The sequence below is a fragment of the Pygoscelis adeliae genome, unplaced genomic scaffold (assembly GCF_000699105.1).
Source record: "Pygoscelis adeliae isolate BGI_AS28 unplaced genomic scaffold, ASM69910v1 Scaffold97, whole genome shotgun sequence".
Classification (NCBI taxonomy): domain Eukaryota; kingdom Metazoa; phylum Chordata; class Aves; order Sphenisciformes; family Spheniscidae; genus Pygoscelis; species Pygoscelis adeliae.
In genome coordinates, this window is record NW_008825152.1 from 232582 (window position 1) to 256171 (window position 23590).

Genomic DNA, 23590 nt, shown 5'->3' on the forward strand with positions numbered 1-23590 from the left:
AATAAATTAGTCCTTTTCTAAATAGCAAGTACTCTAGAAGAATTACATTACGACATAAAAAGTTGATTTGAGCTATAGGGCAGGCTTGCTTCAGTCTACATGGAGATGAATTTTCTCTGATTCTTTTCTCAAATGGCCCAGAGGGGTAGGGGGGAAAGATTGAGCAGGATGTTAACTCATGGGAAATTACCTGGATGTGTGCGTTAGGATCAGTGCGTTTCCTTCTCTTGTTGCTGGGATTTAAGGGTGTCTTAAGAGAAAATCCATTCTGAATTGCTTTTAGCAATAGGTTGACACTGACAAATAGTTTCTGTTGCACTGCCTGCAAATTTGTATCTGACAAAGAAAATAGTTGTGCTTTGATTCTAAAAATAACATCCTGGGAGGTCAAGTTTAGCTTTTCTCCATTATTTTTTTTTCAGTCTATAGCTAATGTTAGAGACATCTTGCCTTTGCCATCCTTTTCTCCACTTCTGGAGGCATTTTGAGCCGAATTTTAACCTTTTAACCACTGTTTTGTGGAACAATTCTGCAGAAGCAGATGGGGTTAGGGATGTAGGAAAGAGCTGAGGTTTCTCTTCAGTACTCCGCTCCTGCACTCCCGCTATATGCTGCCTCGTAATGGGATGGGGCAGCCTGGGCTGAGAGTGGTGGTATTTGGGTTTTTCAGCTGCTGATTCCTGAGTAATAGTGGAGGGGAAAAAAATTGAACAGATACTCTTGAAATAGGATTGCTCCTTTGACTTTAGGGGAAAAAAAAAAAAAAGGAGGGGGGAGGACACCCCCACAAGATTTGTTGCAGTAATTTTTTTAATAGCGATAGGCTGGAACTGACTTTAACTTAATTGTCTTCTGTTTGTTACTGATCTGTGATGTTTCCTATAGAGTAGGAAATATTATTTGCATTGTGATATTTCTTTTGAGAAGTTTTATAGAGAGGTTGTGTGGAGTTGGGTAGCGGCTGGCTGAGAATGAAACCTTCCTGTGGACTTTCAGTGCTGCCCTGTACTGCATTGTTCAAAGTACCTATATCCAGAATGGATGTGCTCAGATTTCAGTTTTCAGAGTAAAGTGAGGGAAGAAGAAAGGTAACATCTTTATTCTACCCTCTTTTCCCCATGCAGTCTCTCTAACCAAGCACAGCAATGTGCGGTAGGGTTACCCAGGGTTGTAGTGGAACTGCTCTGTCTCTAGGCTGCTTTGCCTTACCATCTTTCAAAATATCCCAGTGTCTTGTTACTTGGTGAGAAATGCCTTCCAATGAATGCTTTGCTACCTGGTGGCATGTTGCAGGGTTCAGGGAAGTTGCACGAACACCAGGGTTCACTAGTAAGTTAACAGCGTTTGCCTTGCAGGCTTTCTCCTAGGTAATTTTTGGGTACTTTCCTAGGTATGATAGAAAATATAAGGTATGCTAGACTCACAAAATGCAGACCTTTTGGGTACAAACATCTGTATCAAACACAAGCGTTTGGAGAAACTGTGAAGAGAGAGAGGAGCTTGTCAATGCCGGTGGACTATACTCTCCGAGTATGTTAATACTCAAGAGACCTGTTTGCGTTTTATGGATTTACAGAAGATTTGAGGCTTGGCTTAGTAAAGGAAAAATAAGATTTTATTTGACAGTTTTTTTCCTCTCCCTCTTTCTCTCTTGTAGTCTATGCAAGCAGCAAGGTGTCCCACTGATGAACTGTCATTAACCAACTGTGCTGTGGTGAATGAGAAGGACTTCCAGTCTGGGCAGTAAGTGTGCACTGTTGCTCTTTCAACTTTTAACTAAAAGGAATTGTTTGCAAAATTTGGATGGAGGTGGAATGGAATTTCAGATTTGGGAAGGTGAATATAGTAGGTTAATTAACAAAACTTCTGCGTCTTTAGAGACCAAAACTTTACATATGCCTCCTTCTCAGAACTGGAGATGCTGAAAAAATGGTAATTTTTTCTCTGAAGCATTTCTTGCTTGGAAACTGGATCTGCTTAACTAATTATAATCACTATTTTAATGAAGGACTTCAGGCCTTTTTTGATCTTTTTGTTTCATTTTGTTTTTGCTGTTGTTCCTGTTACATGGTTAGAATATTTGAGCTATTTCAAGTAGGTTTTTATCATTTGATTGTGTTACTAGGGGCATCTGCTCACTTTCACATCGTATCGGAGTGCTGAGCAGAGTCAGTAGAAACCTTCTCTTGTTCTAGGGGTTTTCATGCACAAGAACAAAAGGGGAAGACAACCAGAGTGTGGGCACAACAATTTGGGTTCTTTAATTACAGTTCTGTGGTGACTGATGGAAGCTGACTCTGGATTTTACTTTTGTGAGAAAGGAAGAAAACACATTAATTTTTCAGCCCAGCCCACAGACAGGCTTTGTATTAAAAGAGCCAATTCAAATAATTAGTTTCCTTGCTTTGCTGCAACTGTATGGTGGCTGTCTAAAAGATTTCAATATGTAGATTATAGACAGAAGTAAGTAATTTCAGCAGAAAGATAGAGCATTGCATGCAGCAGAAGGCGGAAGAGCTTGGGTTTGAAAAATGGGAAAAAATGTTCAAAAAAGATATGAATGATACACTTAGGGCCTTAGCATAAAATACCTGGCCCAGATGAGTTCTGCTAAGGATGGAGAACGAAGTGTCTCTGAACTGTGGGGAACAAGGGAGCGGTGTGTTTTTAAGACTTGCCTCTTTTTGTTCTGTCAGCCTGCTGTGCTGCTACCCTGGAGAGCTGTCCTGGCCCTTCAGTAATTAACTGAACTGTGGTTTCACAAGCTCATCTGTAGTATAAAATACCAAAACAAAACACCCCCCCCCAAAAAAACCCCACCAAAAAAACAACAAAAGAAAACCAAATGAGCACAACTTTTGGAGTTAGAAGCAGGCAAAAGTATCTGCTTGGACAGGGTAGTGTCCTGGTATCTTCAAATGATGTTTTTTCTCCAAGTAGATTTTTTTCAAAGTAATCGACTTACAAAAATACCTGAACTGAGCATTGTACCTCATGCATTATAAAAATGTTAATTTCCTCAAATATGAATGTCCTGGAGGGACCCAGCTTCCAGCCCTGCAGCAGCTGGCTGCTTTCCTTTCACTCTGAGAGCCCTCTTTCGTCGCATGTATGGAAGCATGCAGGAAACAATGTCCTGAGACTTGCCTGGTAAGCAGGCTGGCCATGATTCTGGCTGCACTGATTCTCCCTGAGAGAGCTGCTTATTTCTAGAAATTGGGGCTCATAAAGAAAGCAGCATATGTTTGGTTGTGAGCAGATGCTATAAATTGCTTTGAAAAGTGTAAGACTAGAGTACAGAGAAACATCATGATATTCAGCTACTACTGAAGGATGTAGTCATTCTGCTGCATTGCAGATATACTGAGCAAGACCATCCTTATGATCTGCTGCAGTAGGCTGCACACAGTCAGCAGATTTGGTTTGTATTGTCCTAACCATGACTGGCTGCACAGAATATTTTTTGGTAACAGTTACACAAAGGGCTTTGCTTTAACACTTCCATTTGGTGCTCACGGTCTAGAGCTGGGAGATCTCACCTTGGATCTGTGAGATGGCTTATCCCCAAGATGCTACTGTAGATCTTTTCATGCTTCATTTTCTGCATCCTGTAAGTTGGACAAGTATGAGTCACCATTTTGTGATGCATGAGTTCACGGGATGCAATGCGTTATTATAGTACTGTGTTGGTTTGATAAATTCCACCGGCTTAAGCTCCTGTGACATACTTCTATCTTGAGGACTCCCAATGTATTTTGGAGAGAGAAACGAGTGCTGGAAACACCCAGGCAGTGAAGGGGATGACAGTCTGGGAGGAAGCCAGGGCAGGGTATCTCAATGGCAATTTTTTTTTATGTTGAGAACTGACTAATTGTTCTTACCTTTTTTTCCTGCCTTTTACACGGGAAGACCATCCCTCTTATCTCATGCTAGTTTAGTTATCTGAAGAGCCCTTGAGGAGCCTTGCTGAATAATTTACAGGGGTTTCTTAAACATGCACCAGAGGGATATCTGCCCATATTGTTCATATGCTTACTGGCACCTTTGCATAGATATGTAAGTTATCCTCTCCCTTAAAAAAGCTATGCTCTTTCTTCATGTACATAAAAACTAATGGACCCACAGGTTAATATTATCTATTATAGTTTCTGTTGGTTTGCTCAGCCTGGCCAGCAGACTTACCAACCAACAGTTTCCTGGGCCTTGTCTGGAGCCCTTAAGAATTGGCATCACAGCCACGTTTTGGTTCTGATCGGTTCAGGCAAGGCTTTACACGTGAATTAGGGCAGCAGTTTCATCTGTTAGAGCTCTTGGGAGATAGCTGGCCCCGGTGACTCATTGTTCCTTTTGTTCCTTTATAAGCAGAAGCTGTTAATGAGGCTGAGATTTCCCCCGTGTGTCTCCATGAGCTCTCCAAGCTCCTTCATGGTGAACATCAATGTAGGAAAATGCATTTAGTTTTTCCTGTTATTGCCTTATTTTGAACATTCTTAATACTTAGGTTGCTTACAGCCTGTTGGAGACTGCCTGCTCCTTCTGCCTTTGAGAAGAAACATGGTTGTTCCTGTGCCTCTTGCAGATTTTTCTCAAAGAACCTGTCAGGATTTGACCTTTCCTAATCTTCTCACTTGGCTAGAGATTTCTTTCAGAAAGCTGATTTGTTTTTTTCTCTTTTTTTTTTTTCCTCTTTTTTTCTTCCTGGCATCCATTTGCCTGCTGTCAGGCTCTGCTATCTTTCTGGTATGCTGGGAAAGTTTTTGGTGAATGGTATGCTCCAATATAGTAATTTTAATTTGTATCAAATCTTTGCGGATACTCCTCCTGCCCCGGCAGTATTTTTGCCAGGTATCCTCATTTTCTTACATTTCACTTCTTTGAAGTAAAACCCAACAGTGGTGGAGTTTGTTTCTTCCTGCAGAGATGCTGAATCTACAGATGTTGAAGTCACTGTTGTGTTTCGAGCCAAACTTAGTGCACTGCTCAGGATCCATCTCAGTCTTAAGAAGCTTTAATCTTGGGTCTTTTACTGTCTGATGAGCTCCTTCTAGTAGGGTGTTACTTGTCATCAAGTGTATTCTTGGTGAGGTATTCCAGTATCATAGCTGGAACTTGTATTTTGCTTACAGGCATGTTTGTCTAACACTGCAACATAATACCTTCCTTTCCAGTTGGTTGTGTATTGATATTAATTTGGATTACTCAGGCTGATGCACTCTGTGCTGGAAACCTCCTAATTTCAGGCCCTGCTTCCTGGAAGCTTGTCTATTTTATCTGCTACTCAATTTAAAATGAAACAGTCCTTGGAGCAACATTCATTCTGGGAAGGATCATCTCCCTTGGCCTGCTGGCAACATTCTTCCTAATGCAGCCAGGGATGTTGGCCATCTTTGCTGCGAGGGCATGTTGCTGGCTCATGTTCAACTCGTTGTCCACCATGATTCCCAGGTCTTTTTCTGCAAAGCCACTTTCCAGCCAGTTGGTCCCCAGCCTGTACTGGTGCATGGGATTATTCGTCCCCAGGTGGAGGACTTTGCATTTTCCTTTATTGAACTTGATGGGATTTGTGTCAGCCCATATCTCCACCCTGTGAAAGTCCCTCTGAATGGCAGCACAATCAGCAGGTGTGTCATCTGCACACTGGCTAAGGGTGCACTCTGTCCCATCATCCCAGTCATTAATGAAGAGTTCAAATATTTTTGGCCCCAGTATGGACACCTGGGGTAGGTACACCACTAGTGAACTGCCTGAAGCTGGACTTCATGCTGCTGATCACAACCCTCTGAGCCCCAGAGGTTCAGACAGTTTTCAATCCACTGCACTGCCTGCTTACCTAGTCTGTGTTTCATCAGTTTGTCTGAAAGGATTGTTGTGTGAGGCAGCATAGAAAGCATTGCTAATGTTGAGATAAATGATATCCACTGCTCTCCCGTCATCCTCAGAGCTCGCCATTTCATCCTAGAAGGCTATCATATTGGTCAGGCATGATTTTCCTTTGTAAGTCCATGCTGACTACTCCCAGTCACTTTCTTGTCCTTTAATATGTTTGGCTTCCAGGATTAGTTGCTCCATCGCTTTCCCAGGGACTACGGTGAGGCTGACCAGCCTGTAGTTCCTTGGATCCTCCTTCTTGAAGATAGGAGTGACATCCGCTTTCTCCCAGTCCTCAGAAACCTTCCAGGATCACCATGAAGCACCAGTAAATGTCTTGCTCTCCCTCTGTAAGATTTATAGGGAACCTTACCACCTATAACAGGTTTCTAGATTTATACCTGGGACAGGAGGAGAAGGAAAAGGAAGGGTGCATGTCCTACAGCTGGGGTTTTAGGCAGCTAATGGGTGATTTAGGGTCAGAACCAGTGAAGAGTCAAATTGCTGGTCCACCTGACAGAGGACGATATGTCATTGTGCGATATGTTTAAAATGCTTTCTTACCCTGCTATGCCATCAAGCGCTAGCAGTTTCTGGAAAGGTTTTGCAAGCTTCCCTGTCTGTTTGGGCTAAAGCTAGTGATGTCTAGTGGTTTTGGCTATGCTGGCCACACATTTCCTCTAGTCTCAAAGGGCCATATGTTTTTTCCTACCATGTGGCTGAAGCTGTTAGGCATACACGATGTAGCCAATCTATACGTGTGTGGCAGATCTGCTTTTGGATGGTGCTGGATTCACTGTGCATATGCAAATGAAAATATACGGAGCATATGTGCATGTAATACATTCACTGCCAGGGAGGGAGGATGGCCAGGAGCGTGGGCTTTGCCTGTTAGCATAGTTCATCTAGCCCTTAGTTTCTGACCATGGATGAGAGGGGAACACCACAGGTCGCATAAGTTGGTGACCTCGTATACCCTATGGGTAATTAAAGTACAGGGAGTTGTGAAGAAGATGATGAGGTGGAACCTGATTCCGCCATCTCCCCTGCCACCAGTGCACACCAATCCCATCTTCCTTTTGTTTTGCTTTCTTATGCCAAGAAGAAGTCTGCCTATGACATGATAAGAGCTATCAGGCATAGTCTGAGGATAACTGTAAGCAGCTTTTGAGTATCTTTGCTCCTGACAGCTTAGCTTCTGAGAGTGACAGACAGGCACATGCAATTGCTGCTGCTGTGTCTGCTCCTGACTGTATTGTTCTGTTTTTATAACAGTGTTCCTGGTCTTCAAGTGCTGTCTGAGTTCCAAGGTCTGCTGTCACTAGCAAACAGGAGGAACAGCCTCGGGGCCTATGTGATTTTACTTTTTGTACAAAAATTCCTTCCGTTTTTTTTCTGTGATCAAACTTCTAAACAATATACTAAGATACTTGTATAGGCTTTGCATCTATTTCTTGTTGAAATCACAGCTGGGGTATACTGCTTGTATTGGGGTAAAACATTGATGCTTTGGTGTTAGATGCTTGAGATGTGAAACCAGTGTTGATTTTTAGATACAGCAGCCTTGGTCTTTGTGGTTACAGTTTGGTTCTCCCACATTTGTGTAGTGCAATTCCTGAAGTAAAGGGCTACTGGTGGGGGAATGTAAATAGTAATTATTAGTACAATGTCTTGCAGCTGGGCTTTTGAGATCACGTTATATCACTTGAAGGTGATGGACTCCTGTGAAAGACTGCTGTGTGCCTGCATCATGGTGTAGGTCTAAAGCTTTTTGTTTTTTCCTTTATAGGACCAGATATGAACTGGCTTGTTTCTTTTGAATTCTTGCAGCATTGGGAGCAATGCAAAATCCTGCTGGGTATATATCGAAATAAAATACTGTTCTCTCTTCCAGACATGTTGTTGTGAAGACTTCTCCCAACCACAAATACATTTTCACGCTGAGAACCCATTCCTCAGTTGTTCCTGGCAGCATCGCGTTCAGCTTGCCCCAGGTACTATATGGTTTGACTTAGTGTTTTGCTATAGAATAAGCAAAATCTCTTTTGAGATCAGGATTGAAGATGACTATTCTAATCGGAGGGAGATGTCTGCATAAATGTGTGCTACCAATTTGATTCCTGACAGCAAAAATGCAAGGAGACTTTTACTATAGTTGAAGCAAACTTGCTTATATTACTTTGATCTATTTTTAGTGCATAGTGGGATAAAAATACTAGAAGAGGTGTAATTCAACCTTTTAAAAAAACACCAGAAACAAACTATTTCAAAAAGAAAAGCCTAAGCAACGTCTGCTATTCTTTGTGTATTTTTATTTTTCCCTGGTTTCCCTTGACGCTAAAGGGTTTTCTTTGCTGTGTTGCTCTTTTAAAGACCGGCAGGAAGTTTTATTGACTATATTCAGTCATTGTTAGTACTTCTAGATGAAAAGTGCAATGTAATGCATACAATAGATTTAACTTGTCTCCTCTTTCTTAATTAAGTCAAGTTATCACATGTTAAATGATGGTTAGGGTAAATAATAGATACAGTTAGCTTCTAAATAGAAGAACTAATCTTGTAGCCTTTAACTGGCTTACACAGTGAGTTGCATAACGTAAAACTGCAACAACCACGGTCACTGATTTAATGCTATCATATTTTCCTGCTAACACAAAATTTATTTCCTCAACAGATGACTTGACATAGGCCCCAAAACTTCTTTTTGCTTTTTGATGTCTTGTTCAAATTCAGATTTGTCTGGATGAGTGAGTGAAGAGGATGCTATGTTAACCATATGTCTAGTTATGATTTGTGATGCCCAAACTGAAAGACAGTTATCAGTAGAAGATATTTGTATCGCAGGGTTAAAGTAGATGCATTCATGGTCTAGGGTTGATTTTTGTAGATTCCAGTAGTTACTTGTAGACTCGGGAGAGGCCTTCTGCTAAGGAATGAGGTAGGTGGCTTACCCCTAAAAAGTAACTATGGTAGCAAGTGTTACAGCTACTGGTATAAGAATGTTTCATTTGAGTATTCCTGGTGTTAGGATTCAATTTCCAGTATTTCCTGAAGCCTTGGATAATTGCAACTAGCATTACACAAAATGTGTGTTTCCCTCATGCATTGACCGGAGGGTCATGTAATGTGCACTTATGCTCTAAGACCTCCAAGAAAGTCTGTTGTGCATTCATTACGCACATGAAGTTCTTGACCACCTTTATTCTGTAATAATCTTAAGTCTTAGGCCTAAACACCAAAAGCCATGAAAAATTTTGTATGCTGCAGAGCCTGAAAGACGAAGGGCCATGCAGTGATGACAAACTTCTTGGCAGAAAACACCCAAATGAACATAGGAATTGAGCTATATCTCTTGCCACAGAGAAGATCCTAACTAATCTTCCTAGCAGAACTTGGACAGCTTTCCTTCCTGTCCTGAAATTTGGTGAAAGGCTTAACCTGGAGGGTTTAAGCAAAGCCCAGTGTTTGCAGGAGTACCAGTGTGCCTGCCCACCATTCTTGTACTGGTGGTCACCAGTGCCTGGTACTACAGGTGAAGGTGAGTTTAGGATATCTTTCACTGAACGATTGGAGTGTCAAGGGGAGGGGGAGAATTCTTCCTGGCCTTGCAGGTAAACAGTGGAGGCTGTGAAACATGAGATTAAATATGGAAACATAATTTGTTTTCTCTGTCTTGGGAATACCAGTAAGTACACGTAAGACTTCCTGCTCTGGGCTTTGATTTCTAACAGGTTGATCTCTTATGTCAAGGGTATTCTTTCCTTAAGCTTGAACCATGAACATATTGGAGAAGACGTATAGGGGGAAATTTTCATTTTTTATAAAAGGCTGTTATATTCCTTCTCCCAGACTTGTTCCTTCCAGATAAAAAGCCAAACATAAATGACCATAAAGTACAGCATTTCAAATGCAATCTTACCAGAGCCTTGTGTAATGGTAATGGTACTTACATATTTTTGTGATTCATGCCTCTCTAAGGCTTAGATATTTGAGAGACACTGAATACTGCATAGCCTGAGATGTGGACTGTAAATACACACTAGCCAATCTGTAGCACAGGGGCCATTGGAAAAGTACCATTTTTGCAATTATCAAGCCAGAACTTTTGGCATAGTAAAGGTCATAGATTTTCGTGTCACATAGTTATTGAACCATTTCTCACTTCTCATGCAGTTCTGTGCTGCACAAATCTTTTTAGAGGAATTTTGGGGGGACCTAAAGGATTTGAACAGTTCCATTCTTACTAGTTCTCTGAACAAGTTTTGTTTTAGGTAATTTTATAACTTAAAGCACATTACAGCTATTTCCTGCAACTATTATATACACGTAAGCTTTTAAAATTATGGTGGAGTGTATAGCAGGCTTTCTTGCCTGTTGCACTACCTCTTGTGTGATCAGCACCTGAGCTTTGGTAGAAAATAAGCAGAATGACAAAAAGCCCTATCCAGGATGGTAACTTCTGCCTCCAAGATGGTGGGGTGACCAAAAACATAAAGGAGGTTGGACAGAACAATCTCCTGAGGTCAGAAAATAGAATTATTAATAGAAATGATTCTGTGTTTTTGACTTGTATCCTGTTAATTTGGGGGTCTTTGTAAGATCCCATTCTTCCCTTTTTTGCTGCTGCTTAAGGCTCTCATGGGGGAGCCTGTTTTTCTGAGTGAGGGTGCTGACCTTGAGTGGGCATTTGTTCTACTGAAGGACAGGCTTTCTGAAGTTTTTTGTCTTGTTTTTACAGAGAAAATGGGCTGGACTTTCCATCGGACAAGAGATAGATGGTAAGTCAGACAGCAGCATGATCACGACGTATGTTTATAAAAGCTGAATTCAGTGTGTCCATACTGAAGTGAAACTGAATTGGAAAATGTCAGATCTTCATCCCCTCTTCAGGTAATGTGAGGCCCTCATTAGTGAAAGGGAGTTGCGCTCGTATCTGCAGGCTTTCTGTCTCTTCACATTTTCAAACCTGGAGGACTGTTTTGACTGTTACCTTCAGACGTCTGCTAGTATATCAGCATAGCTCTATATGGAACATCAGTGTCCACATGCAGATGTGAACATTTCATAGAATCGTAGAATCATTAAGGTTGGAAGAGACCTCCAAGATCATTGAGTCCAACTGTCAACCCAACACCCCCATGCCCACTAAACCATGTCCCTAAGCGCCTCATCTACCCGTCTTTTAACTACTTCCAGGGATGGTGACTCAACCACTTCCCTGGGCAGCCTGTTCCAATGTTTAACCACTCTTTCAGTAAAGAAATTTTTCCTCATGTCCAATCTAAACCTCCCCTGGCACAACTTGAGGCCATTTCCTCTCTCCTATTGCCAGTTACTTGGGAGAAGAGACCGACACCCACCTCACTAACACGTCCTGGATAGTCTGTTCTTATGGCTTTGGAGAACACTTACCAGCTAACAGAAAACAGCTGTTGTTGTTGAGGATATTCTTGGCATCTAAATTTGAGTATTGAGAATGGGGAAGTTTTAGTGCTAAGGCCTGCCAAAAGCCAGCAGTGTGCTCTGGATAGCTGGAGTGATGAGCTTTGTGAGTAGCACTGATGTTTTCACCAATAACTGACCAGAATATTCTGCAGTATAATGAAAGGAAAGGGATGCCATCTTGAATTTGTACAAATGGAACATTGGCAAAGGCTCGTCAGGCTCAATTAAGACTTGAAATTGGAATACAGATGTTCAAAGAGGAGACTGATTTGTGTCTCTCAGCTTGCATGCTCTATCTTTCATTTATTCGTGCTGTCTGTCATTGTTACCTCTGGTTCATGAACGATTGCCATCACCGTCAGTTATAGGTGCTGCTGTTTGGTCTGTCTGCAGCTTCTGGAGTATTGACCAAACTCCCGGCAGCAGCTGTTGTTATAGGAGGGTCTGCATGTTCTTCAAGGTAACGGATCGTGTCTGTTGTTTTGACTATCAGGAATTACCTGTGTGCTCCTGAGGGCAGCCATCTCATCCTTTTCTTTGACAAGGTTGCTGTGATGAAGCCTGCTGTAGTGGTTGGCTGGCTCATGGTCATTGACGTGGAGCAAACTGTTTGTTAGGCCACTGTTTTGCCATTTGAGGTGTTTACAGTGATTCCAGGGAATTCTCCTCTCATTTGAGGACTGTGGGCAGAGCTGATGACTGCATCCTGTGTCAAAAAGTGAGTAGGACCTAGACTGAGAAGTGGTACAGCTGTGGATGTGAGGTACTGTTAGGGAAGCTCATTCCTTGGCTGTTTGTTTTCACAGCTCCTTTGGTCTCAGCAAGTCCATGGGCATGAATCACTTCACTTGAGTGTGAAGTCTGATGTCTTTGTGGATCTCTTTTTGTAGTGACAAGCTAGAGTGGGCCTGTTTGCCTCTACACAACTAGATGCCTCACAGAGCTTGCTTGGAAGCCATTTGTTTTTGCTAGCTGATTTTGTTTTGTTTTATTTTTTAAACTGAAGAATAACCTATAGTGGGCGAGGAAGACCCCTAAATTAATTTGTTTCTCACCCTTGTTTCGTTGCTGGTCAGTAACATGTGCCAGTTGGCTTACAGATAAATGCTTTTTAGTACTAAAGTTATTTGGGGAAAGAAACACTAATATTCAGCACGATTAGCTGTTAGAGCAGATTTGTGATTGTACTTGTACTAGACCTTGCTATAAACTTACCAACTATGTGGGAACATGTATTAAGAAAAAGAATGCAGTAATTTTATGCAGAGTGACTAATGTCATATGACTCCCTGCTGAGTATAAAGGATTTGTAAAGCTATTCTGCAGATAGGGAGAAGCATTCGTAAAACTAGTGATTTACCAGAGCTCTCTTTTTGTCTTGTTCCCCTAATAATGTGAAAACTGTTTTAAATGTCAGTTTTAAATGCAGTCCACTGCTTAGTGGTACAGTGAAGCTGAGTCCCGTTGAGCCCCTAATGATATGGTAAAGGTTTTCCAGGTGACTGAATCTTGTAAATTTGCCTTTGTGGAAAGGTTGAGTGCCTTGAGTGGATGCGGTTGTCTTGCCTTGAGTGTGGTTCAGCTTCATCAGCTCCTGTGTTACAGTTGGAGATGCACACCTGGAGTCGGAGGCCGGCTGCCTCAGCTGCATTCTCAGCTCCGGGAGGTCGCTGCTACCTTCTCAGCCTGCCTCTCTGTTTCTAGGACGTTAACAGGCTTTTGAAGCTGGTGCTGTGTATTGCTTACTGGACTGCACCCCCAGTGGTGCATTACTGTTCTCCTTTGTACCAGACATCCCCAGCATCCAGTCCTTGATGTAAGGACTATTCATATTCAGTTGACACCTCAGTTCTGTGATGGGACCGGATCCAGGGACTGATATTCTTTCCGGAAGCTTTTGTTTGACAAAGCCCTGAGATTAGGCAAGTAAAAGGAAATAACTGCCCTGAAGTGACCTGTAAGGTAAGAAGAACTCCTGTTGTGCTCTTGCAGGACCAAAGTTCCTCCTTTGTTAGCTATGGCTTATGTGATAACCCTGCTGCCATATCCCTTTTTGAAGGAACTAGTTGATATACCTCAATTCAGGAAGTGGTTTAGTGTTTCATCTTTATCCCTATTTCCTGGAAGATCTTTCTTTGACAGCTCATTTCTAGGTGGCCTATTCTTATACCAGGAAGGACGTTAAATGTGCATGCTGTGATGACCTATGTGTCATCTGGTAACAACTTAAGCAAGAGACAGGCTCTCTTTATTCTCTGAACTTGAATGAATCATGTATCATAGCATGCTGGATGCTTGTTTTCATGTCACATCTTCCCAGGAGTCTGCAAGTTTATTCTGGAACCATCCTACTGCCAAGAGGCTTGATAGGAAATAGTAGGTTATGCGTGAAGTACATTTCCCTTATTCACCTCCTACTACTTTATCCTTAGCTGTGACTTCTGTATCAGATGAGACTTTCTTCTCGAGATTCAAAGCAAATCTATAATGTTCCTCAGTCTTCTGGAGAAACATCTGCTTCTGTGCTTTGCTGCAGTTTGGTTTGTGAATTATTAGGACTGTCTGCTTTGTGAGATGCTGTCCTTCTGATCAGTTATGCTGAGGCAGTATCCCTGAAGTTGTGGACCATGCTCTTCTTTCCTTTCTATCCTCTTTCCTCCAGCAGCAACAGCCCTAAGTGGCCTCTTGTTTTTGACATGATGCAACTTGAGACCTGTGTGGATTAGGTGCAGTTGGCAATGACTGTGAAGTACCTTCCATGCCACTTTGCTTTCTGCCCCCTTTCAAGGGCCGTTCAATTGATTCTGGATTACTGAAGGTAGCCTGGGACATGTTAGGATTGGCCCAAGTGCATCTCTGGGCTAGGGGCTATTTCTTCTGTGTCAGAGACAAAGGGTAGTTGATGCTTCATTCTGGGTTGTAAAAAACCTGATAGATTATATTAGTGCACTTGAATTTGCAGGTAATCTAACTTTCTGCTACCTAATCTGGAGAAGAGCTAGTCAATCTGTTACTGCAGAAAACCAGTTATGACCTCTTGTCATTGCTTTTTTGGGCAAGGCTACTCTTAATGCTTGCTTTTGGGCTTTCTGAAGACATGTCCTCCAAACCCTTAGATGTAGGTATAGCTATCATGGTACTACAGCATGTATGAATTTGCTTTCATTGTTCTCATCCCTCAAAGCTTGTACGGTGTTTGAGCTGTTTTAAAGGAGACTATTAGAGTTTTTAAAGAAATGCAGGTATTGTCAGTGGAGATAAATTTGCTGTATTTTTGATCTTGTAGTAGAACATGGATGTAAGAGAAATAAGGGTCTCTATCAGAAATAATATATTCAGTTTTATTAAGTACTCATTCTGAATGGAAGAACATGTATTGCCAAACTTATAGTATGTTTAATATATTGTGGGGGGACCTTGCTGTTCTGAAATGTGCTATTTCTTTTTTTTTTTTAACAGTTTCCTTATACACTTTCGACAAGGCTAAGCAGTGTATTGGCACAATGACAATTGAGATAGATTTTCTGCAGAAGAAGAACATTGACTCCAATCCCTATGACACAGACAAGATGGCTGCTGAATTCATCCAGCAGTTCAACAGCCAAGCCTTCTCAGTAGGCCAGCAGGTGTGGGTTTTCTTTTGTTTTTTAAGGCTAAAATGTTCTTAAGTAACATGCATGTGCTTGTACTACAGTGATGTAAAATACTGAAGAATGCCTAGGTACTGACTGTGCTGCAAAGGACAGCTAATAGGCAGAAATTGTTTATTGTGTGCACGGTTTCTTTATGAAAAGTTGAACCATCGTGACTTTCACTGAGAGCATGAGCAGAGTGGTTTAAAATCTACCTGTTCCTTATCTAAAGAAATCTGTCTGTCTTTGTGAGGAAAATCCCAAGGCTTGTGAGAGCTGGGTTCTCTCTCTGTTGTGGCCTGGTTGGATATAAGCATGGCAGCTCCTGGAATCTTTTGAGAAGTAACTTTTGTCTTCCTTCTATATAAGATCAAAATGAACACCAGTTTTAATTAATTCTCAGTAGCACCTTTCAAGTGCAGTGTATTTTATTGTAACATTTATGGCTACTCTACAGACTCCAGTAGTAAAATAGGTAAGAAACATTTGACTTAGGGATTTCTGAAAGCTGATGTCCCTGTAACTGAGCCTTCTCAGCTCTGCAGCGATGGGCTTCTGCCCCTGTGAACATCTGCGATAGCCTCTGGTTTGTCATATTCTCAGGGCAGGTCGAAGTCTGTCTCTCATAGTAGTTTGCAACTTGCAGGGGCTGAATCTCAAGTCAGTTGCAAATATAATCTTGGAGGAAAAGAATTGTGCAGAGACAGCCTGCTTTTCTATGGGATGGACCCTATTTCTTGTAATATTCGTTATGTCTTTCATTACTCTAGCACTATTTTTGAGGTACCCTTGTCAAACGGGAATGTGAAAGATTGAAAAGGTTTGAGCTAAATTGTTCTCCTTCCCTAGCACCAATGTTTAAAGTGAGAGAAAAATGTGAAGAGATGATATAGAACATCTAGGCAGGGAGAAAAGGAGGGGAAAGAGAAGCTTTTCTTGGAAGGAGAATTTTTCTTTGAGTTTTTCCAATTGACTTCATGTTCTGCTACTTTTGATCTGTTACTCTTAAGTATGGGACATGAAAAGGACATGTTCAGACCACCAGACCTTTACAGGGTAAAAACTACGTGGAATTTGTTGGGTCGTAAACTTAGTTTTGAGGCCTCTTTCTCTTCAAATCTTAGTAGCCTTGTCAAAATCCTTCTTAGCTTTTTAATGAGTTAAAATCGCCTTCTGTTTTTTCTTTCCACAGCTTGTGTTCAGCTTTAATGACAAACTTTTTGGCCTGCTGGTAAAGGACATGGAAGCTATGGACCCCAGCATTCTCAAAGGAGAGTCTGGAGCAAGCAAAAAGCAGAAGGTAGGCTCACAGGAATTCATGTTCATTCCCTAGGGACTCCAGAGATTCAAGTACTGGTCAGATCTTGCTACAAGGAGGAATTTAGGTTACTTGTATTTGGAAAAGTTGCACGTTTGTTTCATCTGGCTGCTTCTTTTGCATCAGAGAAGATAAGGATCATTGTTTTCAGTTTAATGCAGTCTCCTGTGCTTATGTAGTTGGGAGCTTAGAGTTGCACCCACAAAAATGCGGAGCTGGGGAAGATACAAGGGATATCTTTTGGTCTTTATGTACTAGTTCATGGAAACCTTCTCTGTGGAGCCTTTGTCTTCCAGATATGTCCAGTTTTTATCTTCCTTCTGTAGAGAGTACATGATTTTATTTTCTTCTTTGCTTGCTAGATCTTGCTGAAATAAAATGGTTGTTTTTGAACTAAACAAATAACTTTAAAAAGCCAAATTATTATACTTGATGAGCTCCTGCATTCAATGTTGTTACTTTTAGAGGAGGTGTTGGTATTTCACATTCTTCCCAATGATTTTGTAGTGGAGCTTTTGCTGCTGTTTCTTGCCTTCTGAGATGTGCTTGGAGATACCTAAGGAGCAATCTGAAGTTGAGCCTAATAGCTTAATGTAGTTGTTTGTTTCCCTCCCTTTTGCAGATTGAGGTTGGTTTGGTTCTTGGAAACAGTCAAGTTGCCTTTGAAAAAGCTGAGAACTCTTCTCTCAATCTGATCGGTAAGTGCCACTGTATACAAAGAGATAACTAACGCTTGAAGTTTGCTGCTTTTCAGGCCTCAGAAACTTGTATGCCTCAAAGTTTGCTCTTCTGGTTACATCAGTTGACCTAATCCATTAGAAACTGCATCTCAAAATGTCTCCCAGGCATCTGTTTAAACTAGCAGATGACTGGATTTGATCCCTTAGGAACCTGTCACGCCCTTTAGAAATCAGTTTGTAGATGCTCAGGACTCTCTTGAAAACCACTGCACTGAGAAGACACCATCCCTCCAGTAGACTTTGCTGCTTCTAAACAGGGGCTCTATAAAAGTCACTGTCCTCCCAGTATGAAGCTCCACAACTGACCAACGTATTAGAGCAGTTCTGTGGGTCTCTATACCATCTTATCACCACGGTGTATCTAAAATATACAGACACAGAGCTAGGAGGAGAAGTGAGTGTGACTTTGAGAGATTCTGACAGTAGCAAGTTGAGTTAGATGAGTAGAGACATTAACCTGCACTCCTAGGCCTAGATGAGAAGGGCACCATGGAACAGTATCTTCAGCAAAAGTCAGCAACTAGTTGGAATGTTTTAACTCTTTAAAGATCAGAGAATGATATTTTCAGGGACACTAACAAGCCAACACCTCTTTAATTAAATTTAATTAAAACAGCAGGGAAATAGGAAATTGAGAACTTTCTTGAATGTGTAGCCAAAATTTCAAAGTGAGTGCAAAACTTCTGAAAATCCCATCTCTGATGAGATCTCTCCTTCAAGGAGAGAAGACAGCTTCTGAAGAACACTTCCATTTTCTTGACTTCTGAAAGTCCTGCTCTTCAGAAGCTGATGACAGCTGGAAAACACAGCACAGAGGGTTCGTTGTGTGTGTGTGTTTTAACTGTTTACACAGCAAGATTATTAACAAAACTATGAGCTTTTTTTAAAAGAGACTGTTTCTAAAACCTCAACAAAACAAATCTTTATGTACAATTTCAGACTTGACTAGCAAAGAAATCAGGGAATAATTGACGTGTCTTCCATGTACTCGTTTAGAAAGAAGCTGGTGTAGGGCTAGGGAGGAATCTGGTGTGTTCCCATAGAGTAACTAGCTTGAATGATGAGGACCTGTACCACAAAGTGGGCAGTGAGGGCCCCTTCCCTGCAGTTGGCTTTGTGTGTGCCCTGGGACCATGGTGGCTGTCCTGCAGAACAGATACACACTCTGTTAGTCTGGCTGTTCCTTTTCTTATCAGTGTTACGAAGTGGATGATACTTAGCAAGCCTACGGTTGCAAATACCTCCCTTGCTGATAATATGGCTCTAGGCATTCTTTTCTGGGTGTGATTCAAGTCCTGCACTTGCACAGACACTCTTACTTTTCTTTTTTCTCATTTTTCTTTCCTATTTTGTTCCCTCTTCCCAGAGTCTGTGAGCTAAGAAAACTTCTCCTTTTGCTGCTGCTCTTCCGCAGATAAGTGGCAGGTGAAAGCTGCTCTGAGTGGGAGTTCAGTGAACCCGGCCAGCTCCGATGAGCGCTCAGTCGAGTACTCAGCTGAGTTTTAATACTTATTATTTTTGCAGTAGGCTTCAAAGCATAGCTCTGCTTGACTGAACGCTCAGTACTTTGAGTATTTGTTACAGAAATAAAACATATGAGGGTAGTAGCCACTTAGGAAAGCAGAATTCAACTCATTCAGCATTGCAGAAGCTTATGGCAGAGGCTGAGTTTTGATGCTGCCCTGAAGTGCCATCTTCTCTCAAATGTGAGGCTGTGACTTCATGTTCTGTAGTTGTCTGCTTCATGTGCTACAGTAGCTCCAAAAAATGAGGAGACATGAGGCTGTTGTGTAACCACATACCTTGCATCTTATCTGAAAGCACAGCCAGTCACCTGTACTGAAAAAAAACCCACCAGAGGTCTGTAGGCTGAATTGTAGATGACTGTAATTAAGCATATTAACAAGGATACAGGTTTTAGGAGCACCGAATGAAATTTGCATGGGCAATTAGTTCATACCTGTGATTACATGATTACAGCCTGTTTAGTTTTTACTGTGTTTTGATAGGACAGCTTGAAATGAGTATTAACATAATCCAATTTATTGCATCAGAGCAAGCAGTGATATTTTACTTGGTTAATACTCAAAACCATATAATGACCTGGGATCTTCCTCCTAGCATGTATAGGTGTGAAGAGTGGTCCTGTGGGAGAGCTGATTGATTGGAAATAGGAATCCTTCACCGTGATTCAATTTCATTGCCTGCAGACAAGACAAAGGAGTTGCTTATGCCTCAATTTACTTCTGTCAGATTGGTGCTTTATTTAATCTCCTCATTGATCTGAGGCAGAGCTACTTAATGTGCTTTGTTAGTCTCTGGAGAATTGTAAAGTTGTGAATAATTAAATTCTGAGAGAGGAGATAAAAGTAAAGTAAGTGTCACTGAGCACTGCCTTCAATAAAGGGCCTTTATTTTTTCAATAGAAAAGAATTGTGATCATTAGAAAAAAAAAAAGCCAATTCTATTTTTTCTACTTAGCATAAAATCACGTGTTATAAAACCAATGGATGATGTTTTAATTCAGTCTGCAATAATTTTATTGTGATCCGATGCAGCCAGAAGGGGGGGGTGTAGGCTAAGCTCTACGGGAGGAGGACCATCCCTGGCTGAGCCGTTTGATCTAAAAACTGTAGTGGAGCAATGAGATAATAAATACACAGTAATCAGTGCACCAAATGCTCACTGCTGCCTTGCATGGTACTACGTATTAGTTCTATATGTTACACATTCTACCATGTTGTTCCTAATGTGTTAGTTAGAGGCATGTTCTTGTTTGTTTGTTCTGCTGCTCTTGGAATTGAAGTATTGATTCCAGCTGTGTTTAGACCAAGATTAATAGCAGTCTAATTCAGCTAACACAGAACTTCTATTTGGTGTATTTACTGGACTTCTAGATGCTAACTCATTATCCAGCTCAACTTGAAGTATCTCTAGAAGAGGTTGTGGAACAAATCGGCAAAATGCAATGCTGCAGTTTGCCAGGACTAGCTTTTTAGGGGAGATAGTGGTCCCCAGGACCAATCCTGTAAAGCACTGTGTAAATCTAAAAATACAGGACATCCAATTTCTGCATGAATTAAGGATAATCTTCAGTCTTTGCTTTCTCCCTGGGTTTTTATATTACTGTTGGTTTCTCTGGTCGCTAAGCAAAGTGATGTTGCTGAAAGCCATTTGGAAGCGTTGATCTAACTGATAAGAGTGTCAGTGCTTGTTTATAAATACCCTTGAATAAACTTAAGGTGAGACTGTATGGATTTGACAGCATCTCAGCAGTATTCTTATAGGAGCATTTGTGCTTATTGTCTACCTCCTAAATGCCCTGGTACTTTAAAGCTTCTCTGAAAAGGGAATGAGGAGCTTTGTAAGACTAAAACTCGTGTGGTTTGTCAACAAAAGGGAAAGGAGGGCGGTTACGCTGTTGCATGGAGACTACAAAACCTGTGCTTAGGCGATCTGGCTGAACTTGAAGTAGCTCTAGAAGAGGTTATGGAACAAACCGACAAAATGAACCGTAGGTTTGCCAAGACTGGCTTTTATTCTTCTGAGTTGTAAAGGAACTAGCTGACCTCATAGTTGTTTTGTGTAACCTTGCTTAAAATTGCTCTGGTATCTGAGGACTGGAAGATGGTGAATGTGTTGGCTGTTTTTAAAAGGATTCCAGAGAAAGTCTGGAGAGCTACAGATCTTTGAACCTGAAATCTGTGCAGAAAAAATCAACAGAAACTGTAATAAAGAATCAAATTAGTGGATGCCTGTATAGAGATGATACACTGGGAAGGGTCAGCCTGTCTTCTGCAAGGGCAGTCCTACTTCGTGATGCCACGGGAGTTCATTACAGGAATTGAAAAGCTTGGGGATAAGGGCTAACATAGTCTACTTGTTGTTCAAAGCTCTTCCAGCAAAGTTCCTTATCAAAGTTTCTTTAAAAAGAAACTAAACAGAGATCTGTAAGAGAAGGTCCTTGCATGAGTAGATGAGTGATGAAAGGGTAGAAGCAAATAGCCAGTGCCAGTAGAGTTCAGCATGAATCTCTGCTGAGGCCTTTGCTTTTCACTATAATTATTGAATAAACTGCAAAAAAGACTGAGTAATGAGGTGACAAAGCTTGCTCTTACGGAGCGCAGTGACTCAGAAATAAAATGGCAGAGGAAGTTTGATATGAATAAACATAAAGTGATGCATGGGAGGAAGAACACTTCTAACCGGTTAAAAATGATTGCTGTTTTGGGCCAAGATCCCAGGTATGATAGTTTCAAGGAAATGCTGGACCCATGCTCAGTAGCAGCCTGAGCCCTGTTAAGAATTGTTAAGCATGGTTGTTAAGAATTATTACATATTATTAATAAAAGAATGTGAATGAAGCACAGCATAATTTTGTATGTGTATTTAAGATACAAATAAACCACAGTGGATGCAGTTCTAGTCAAAGGATGTAGTAGAAATAGAGAAGACGGAGGAGAACAAGGGTGCTCAAGTGTGGAGCACCTGCTGCGTAAGGAAGGAATAACAAGTGAGGGCTGCTCTGCCTGGAAAAGGCACGACTGAGGAGGATACAGGACACGCCTAATATCATCCCAGGTAGCCTGAAAGAGCTACCTGGACAGTTTACTGTCCCTTCAGATATAAGACTTGGGGGACATGAAATGAAGCTGGTAGGAGCTGGCTCAGACACATGGAAGGAGGTGTTTGGTTGTGCAGCCAGTAGCAGACATGGTGAGCCAGATGCTGTGGGCAATCTGGGTACTAAGGTTACATGGGTCCAACGGGACCTAGGTAAAATTGTGGCAGAGAAATCTACTGTGGATTCTTAAATACATAGGAGAAATCCCTGAACAGGATGGTTGGAAGGCTGGGAAAATAGTTTACTAAAGTAAGCTGAGTCTCTGACTGCCTTTGCATCCTTGTCATAGTGCGTCCTCCTGGCTAACGTTTGAAACCAAACATTAAGTTAGCTGGACATGGGTCTGACCTGGTAGAACCGTTCTGGTGTTTGTACTTCTATTTGCTGTAATTCTGCTGTGCTACATGTTTGAAACAATTTCTTTTTTTTGCAGGTAAATCAAAGACCAAGGAGAACCGCCAGTCAATCATCAACCCAGACTGGAATTTTGAGAAAATGGGCATTGGGGGCCTTGACAAAGAATTCTCAGATATTTTCCGACGAGCTTTTGCTTCTCGAGTTTTTCCACCCGAAATTGTGGAGCAAATGGGTGAGTATGATCCGGAGAAGTATGGCTGGGGTTCAGGATGCAGGCCTGTTTCTGGTTTGTAAAGACTGGATATAAATTAACAACCTTATGATGCTATAACATGGCAGTTGCTTAGGGTTCTAATAGACTAATAAAGCCTTTTCTTCTGTTGCTCCTGAATGCCTCTTGTTACTTGGTGTCGTGGTTTAACCCCAGCCGGCAACTGAGCACCACGCAGCAGCCGGCTCCCTCTCCCCCGCCCTGGTGGGATGGGGGAGAGAATTGGAAGAGTAGAAGTGAGAAAACTCGTGGGTTGAGATAAAAACAGTTTAATAATTGAAATAAAATAATAACAACAATAATAATAATGTAATAATAATAATAATAATATACAAAGCAAGTGATGCACAGTGCGATTGCTCACCACCCGCTGACCGATGCCCAGCCAGTCCCCGAGCAGCGGCGCCCCTGGGCAGCTTTCCCCCAGTTTATGTACTGAGCATGACGTCCCATGGTATGGAATGTCCCTTTGGCCAGTTGGGGTCAGCTGTCCTGGCTGTGCCCCCTCCCAGCTTCTGGTGCACCTCCAGCCTTCTCAGTCGGTAGAGCATGGGAAGCTGAAAAGCCCTTGACTAGTGTAAGCACTATTTAGCAACAACTAAAACATCGGTGTGTTATCAACATTATTCTCATCCTAAATCCAAGCCACAGCACTGTACCAGCTACTAGGAAGGAAATTAACTCTATCCCTGCCGAAACCAGGACACTTGGCTAGAAAGGAGAGACAAAGAAACAACATGAATACTCAACGCTCTACGTGAAATGTCTGAATGAATGAGATACAGGATTTAGTTGAATATTTTTCTGTTGGAACTCAAATGCTCCCTATTCTTCTGAATGCTTCATTTATTCATAGCAGTGAGTCTGAATGCTCCTATTCCTGACTTACTGGCTATGGGCTGTCTATATAGGTCAAAGGAAATTCTGTCTTAATGATCCTGCCTTATATATTAAATATCTGTTGTCCTGGCAGTTGCACTATAAACCTATGTCCTTCTCACAGTGTTAGCCCAATAAATAGAGTATCTTGTGTGATCTATGCTTCGTCAGATTTGAAATGCTGGAGAGGATGCACAGGCCAATGGCACGTCTTGGAGTTTGTGAAATAAAAGCACAGATTCTAAATATAACTTTTTTTTTTTTGGGTCGGGGGAAGGAAAGGCGGTCCCATTACTTTGTAAACATGTGCTGGCAGGCAGATAAATGGTACTGGTTTTAATTTTTAGTAAGCAATATGCAGCTGCAGATATCTTATTTTGTCACATAAAGTGGCTGGGGATGTTATAGCTGGTCCTCGTTTTCTGAATGTAATTTCCGCGGGTTCATATTTAAACT

The 23590-nt window shown here is 41.6% G+C and overlaps 1 protein-coding gene across 1 annotated transcript in view; it reads left to right on the forward strand.

The window, feature by feature from the left end:
• Positions 1-1660: 1660 nt before the first annotated feature.
• Positions 1661-23590, forward strand: part of NSF (N-ethylmaleimide-sensitive factor) — a 69669-nt gene continuing 47739 nt past the window's right edge. Inside the window, 7 exon segments of the mRNA XM_009328391.1 lie at positions 1661-1743; positions 7763-7862; positions 10607-10646; positions 14773-14939; positions 16138-16245; positions 16886-16961; positions 22061-22216. Coding sequence (XP_009326666.1) covers positions 1661-1743; positions 7763-7862; positions 10607-10646; positions 14773-14939; positions 16138-16245; positions 16886-16961; positions 22061-22216 — 730 coding nt within the window.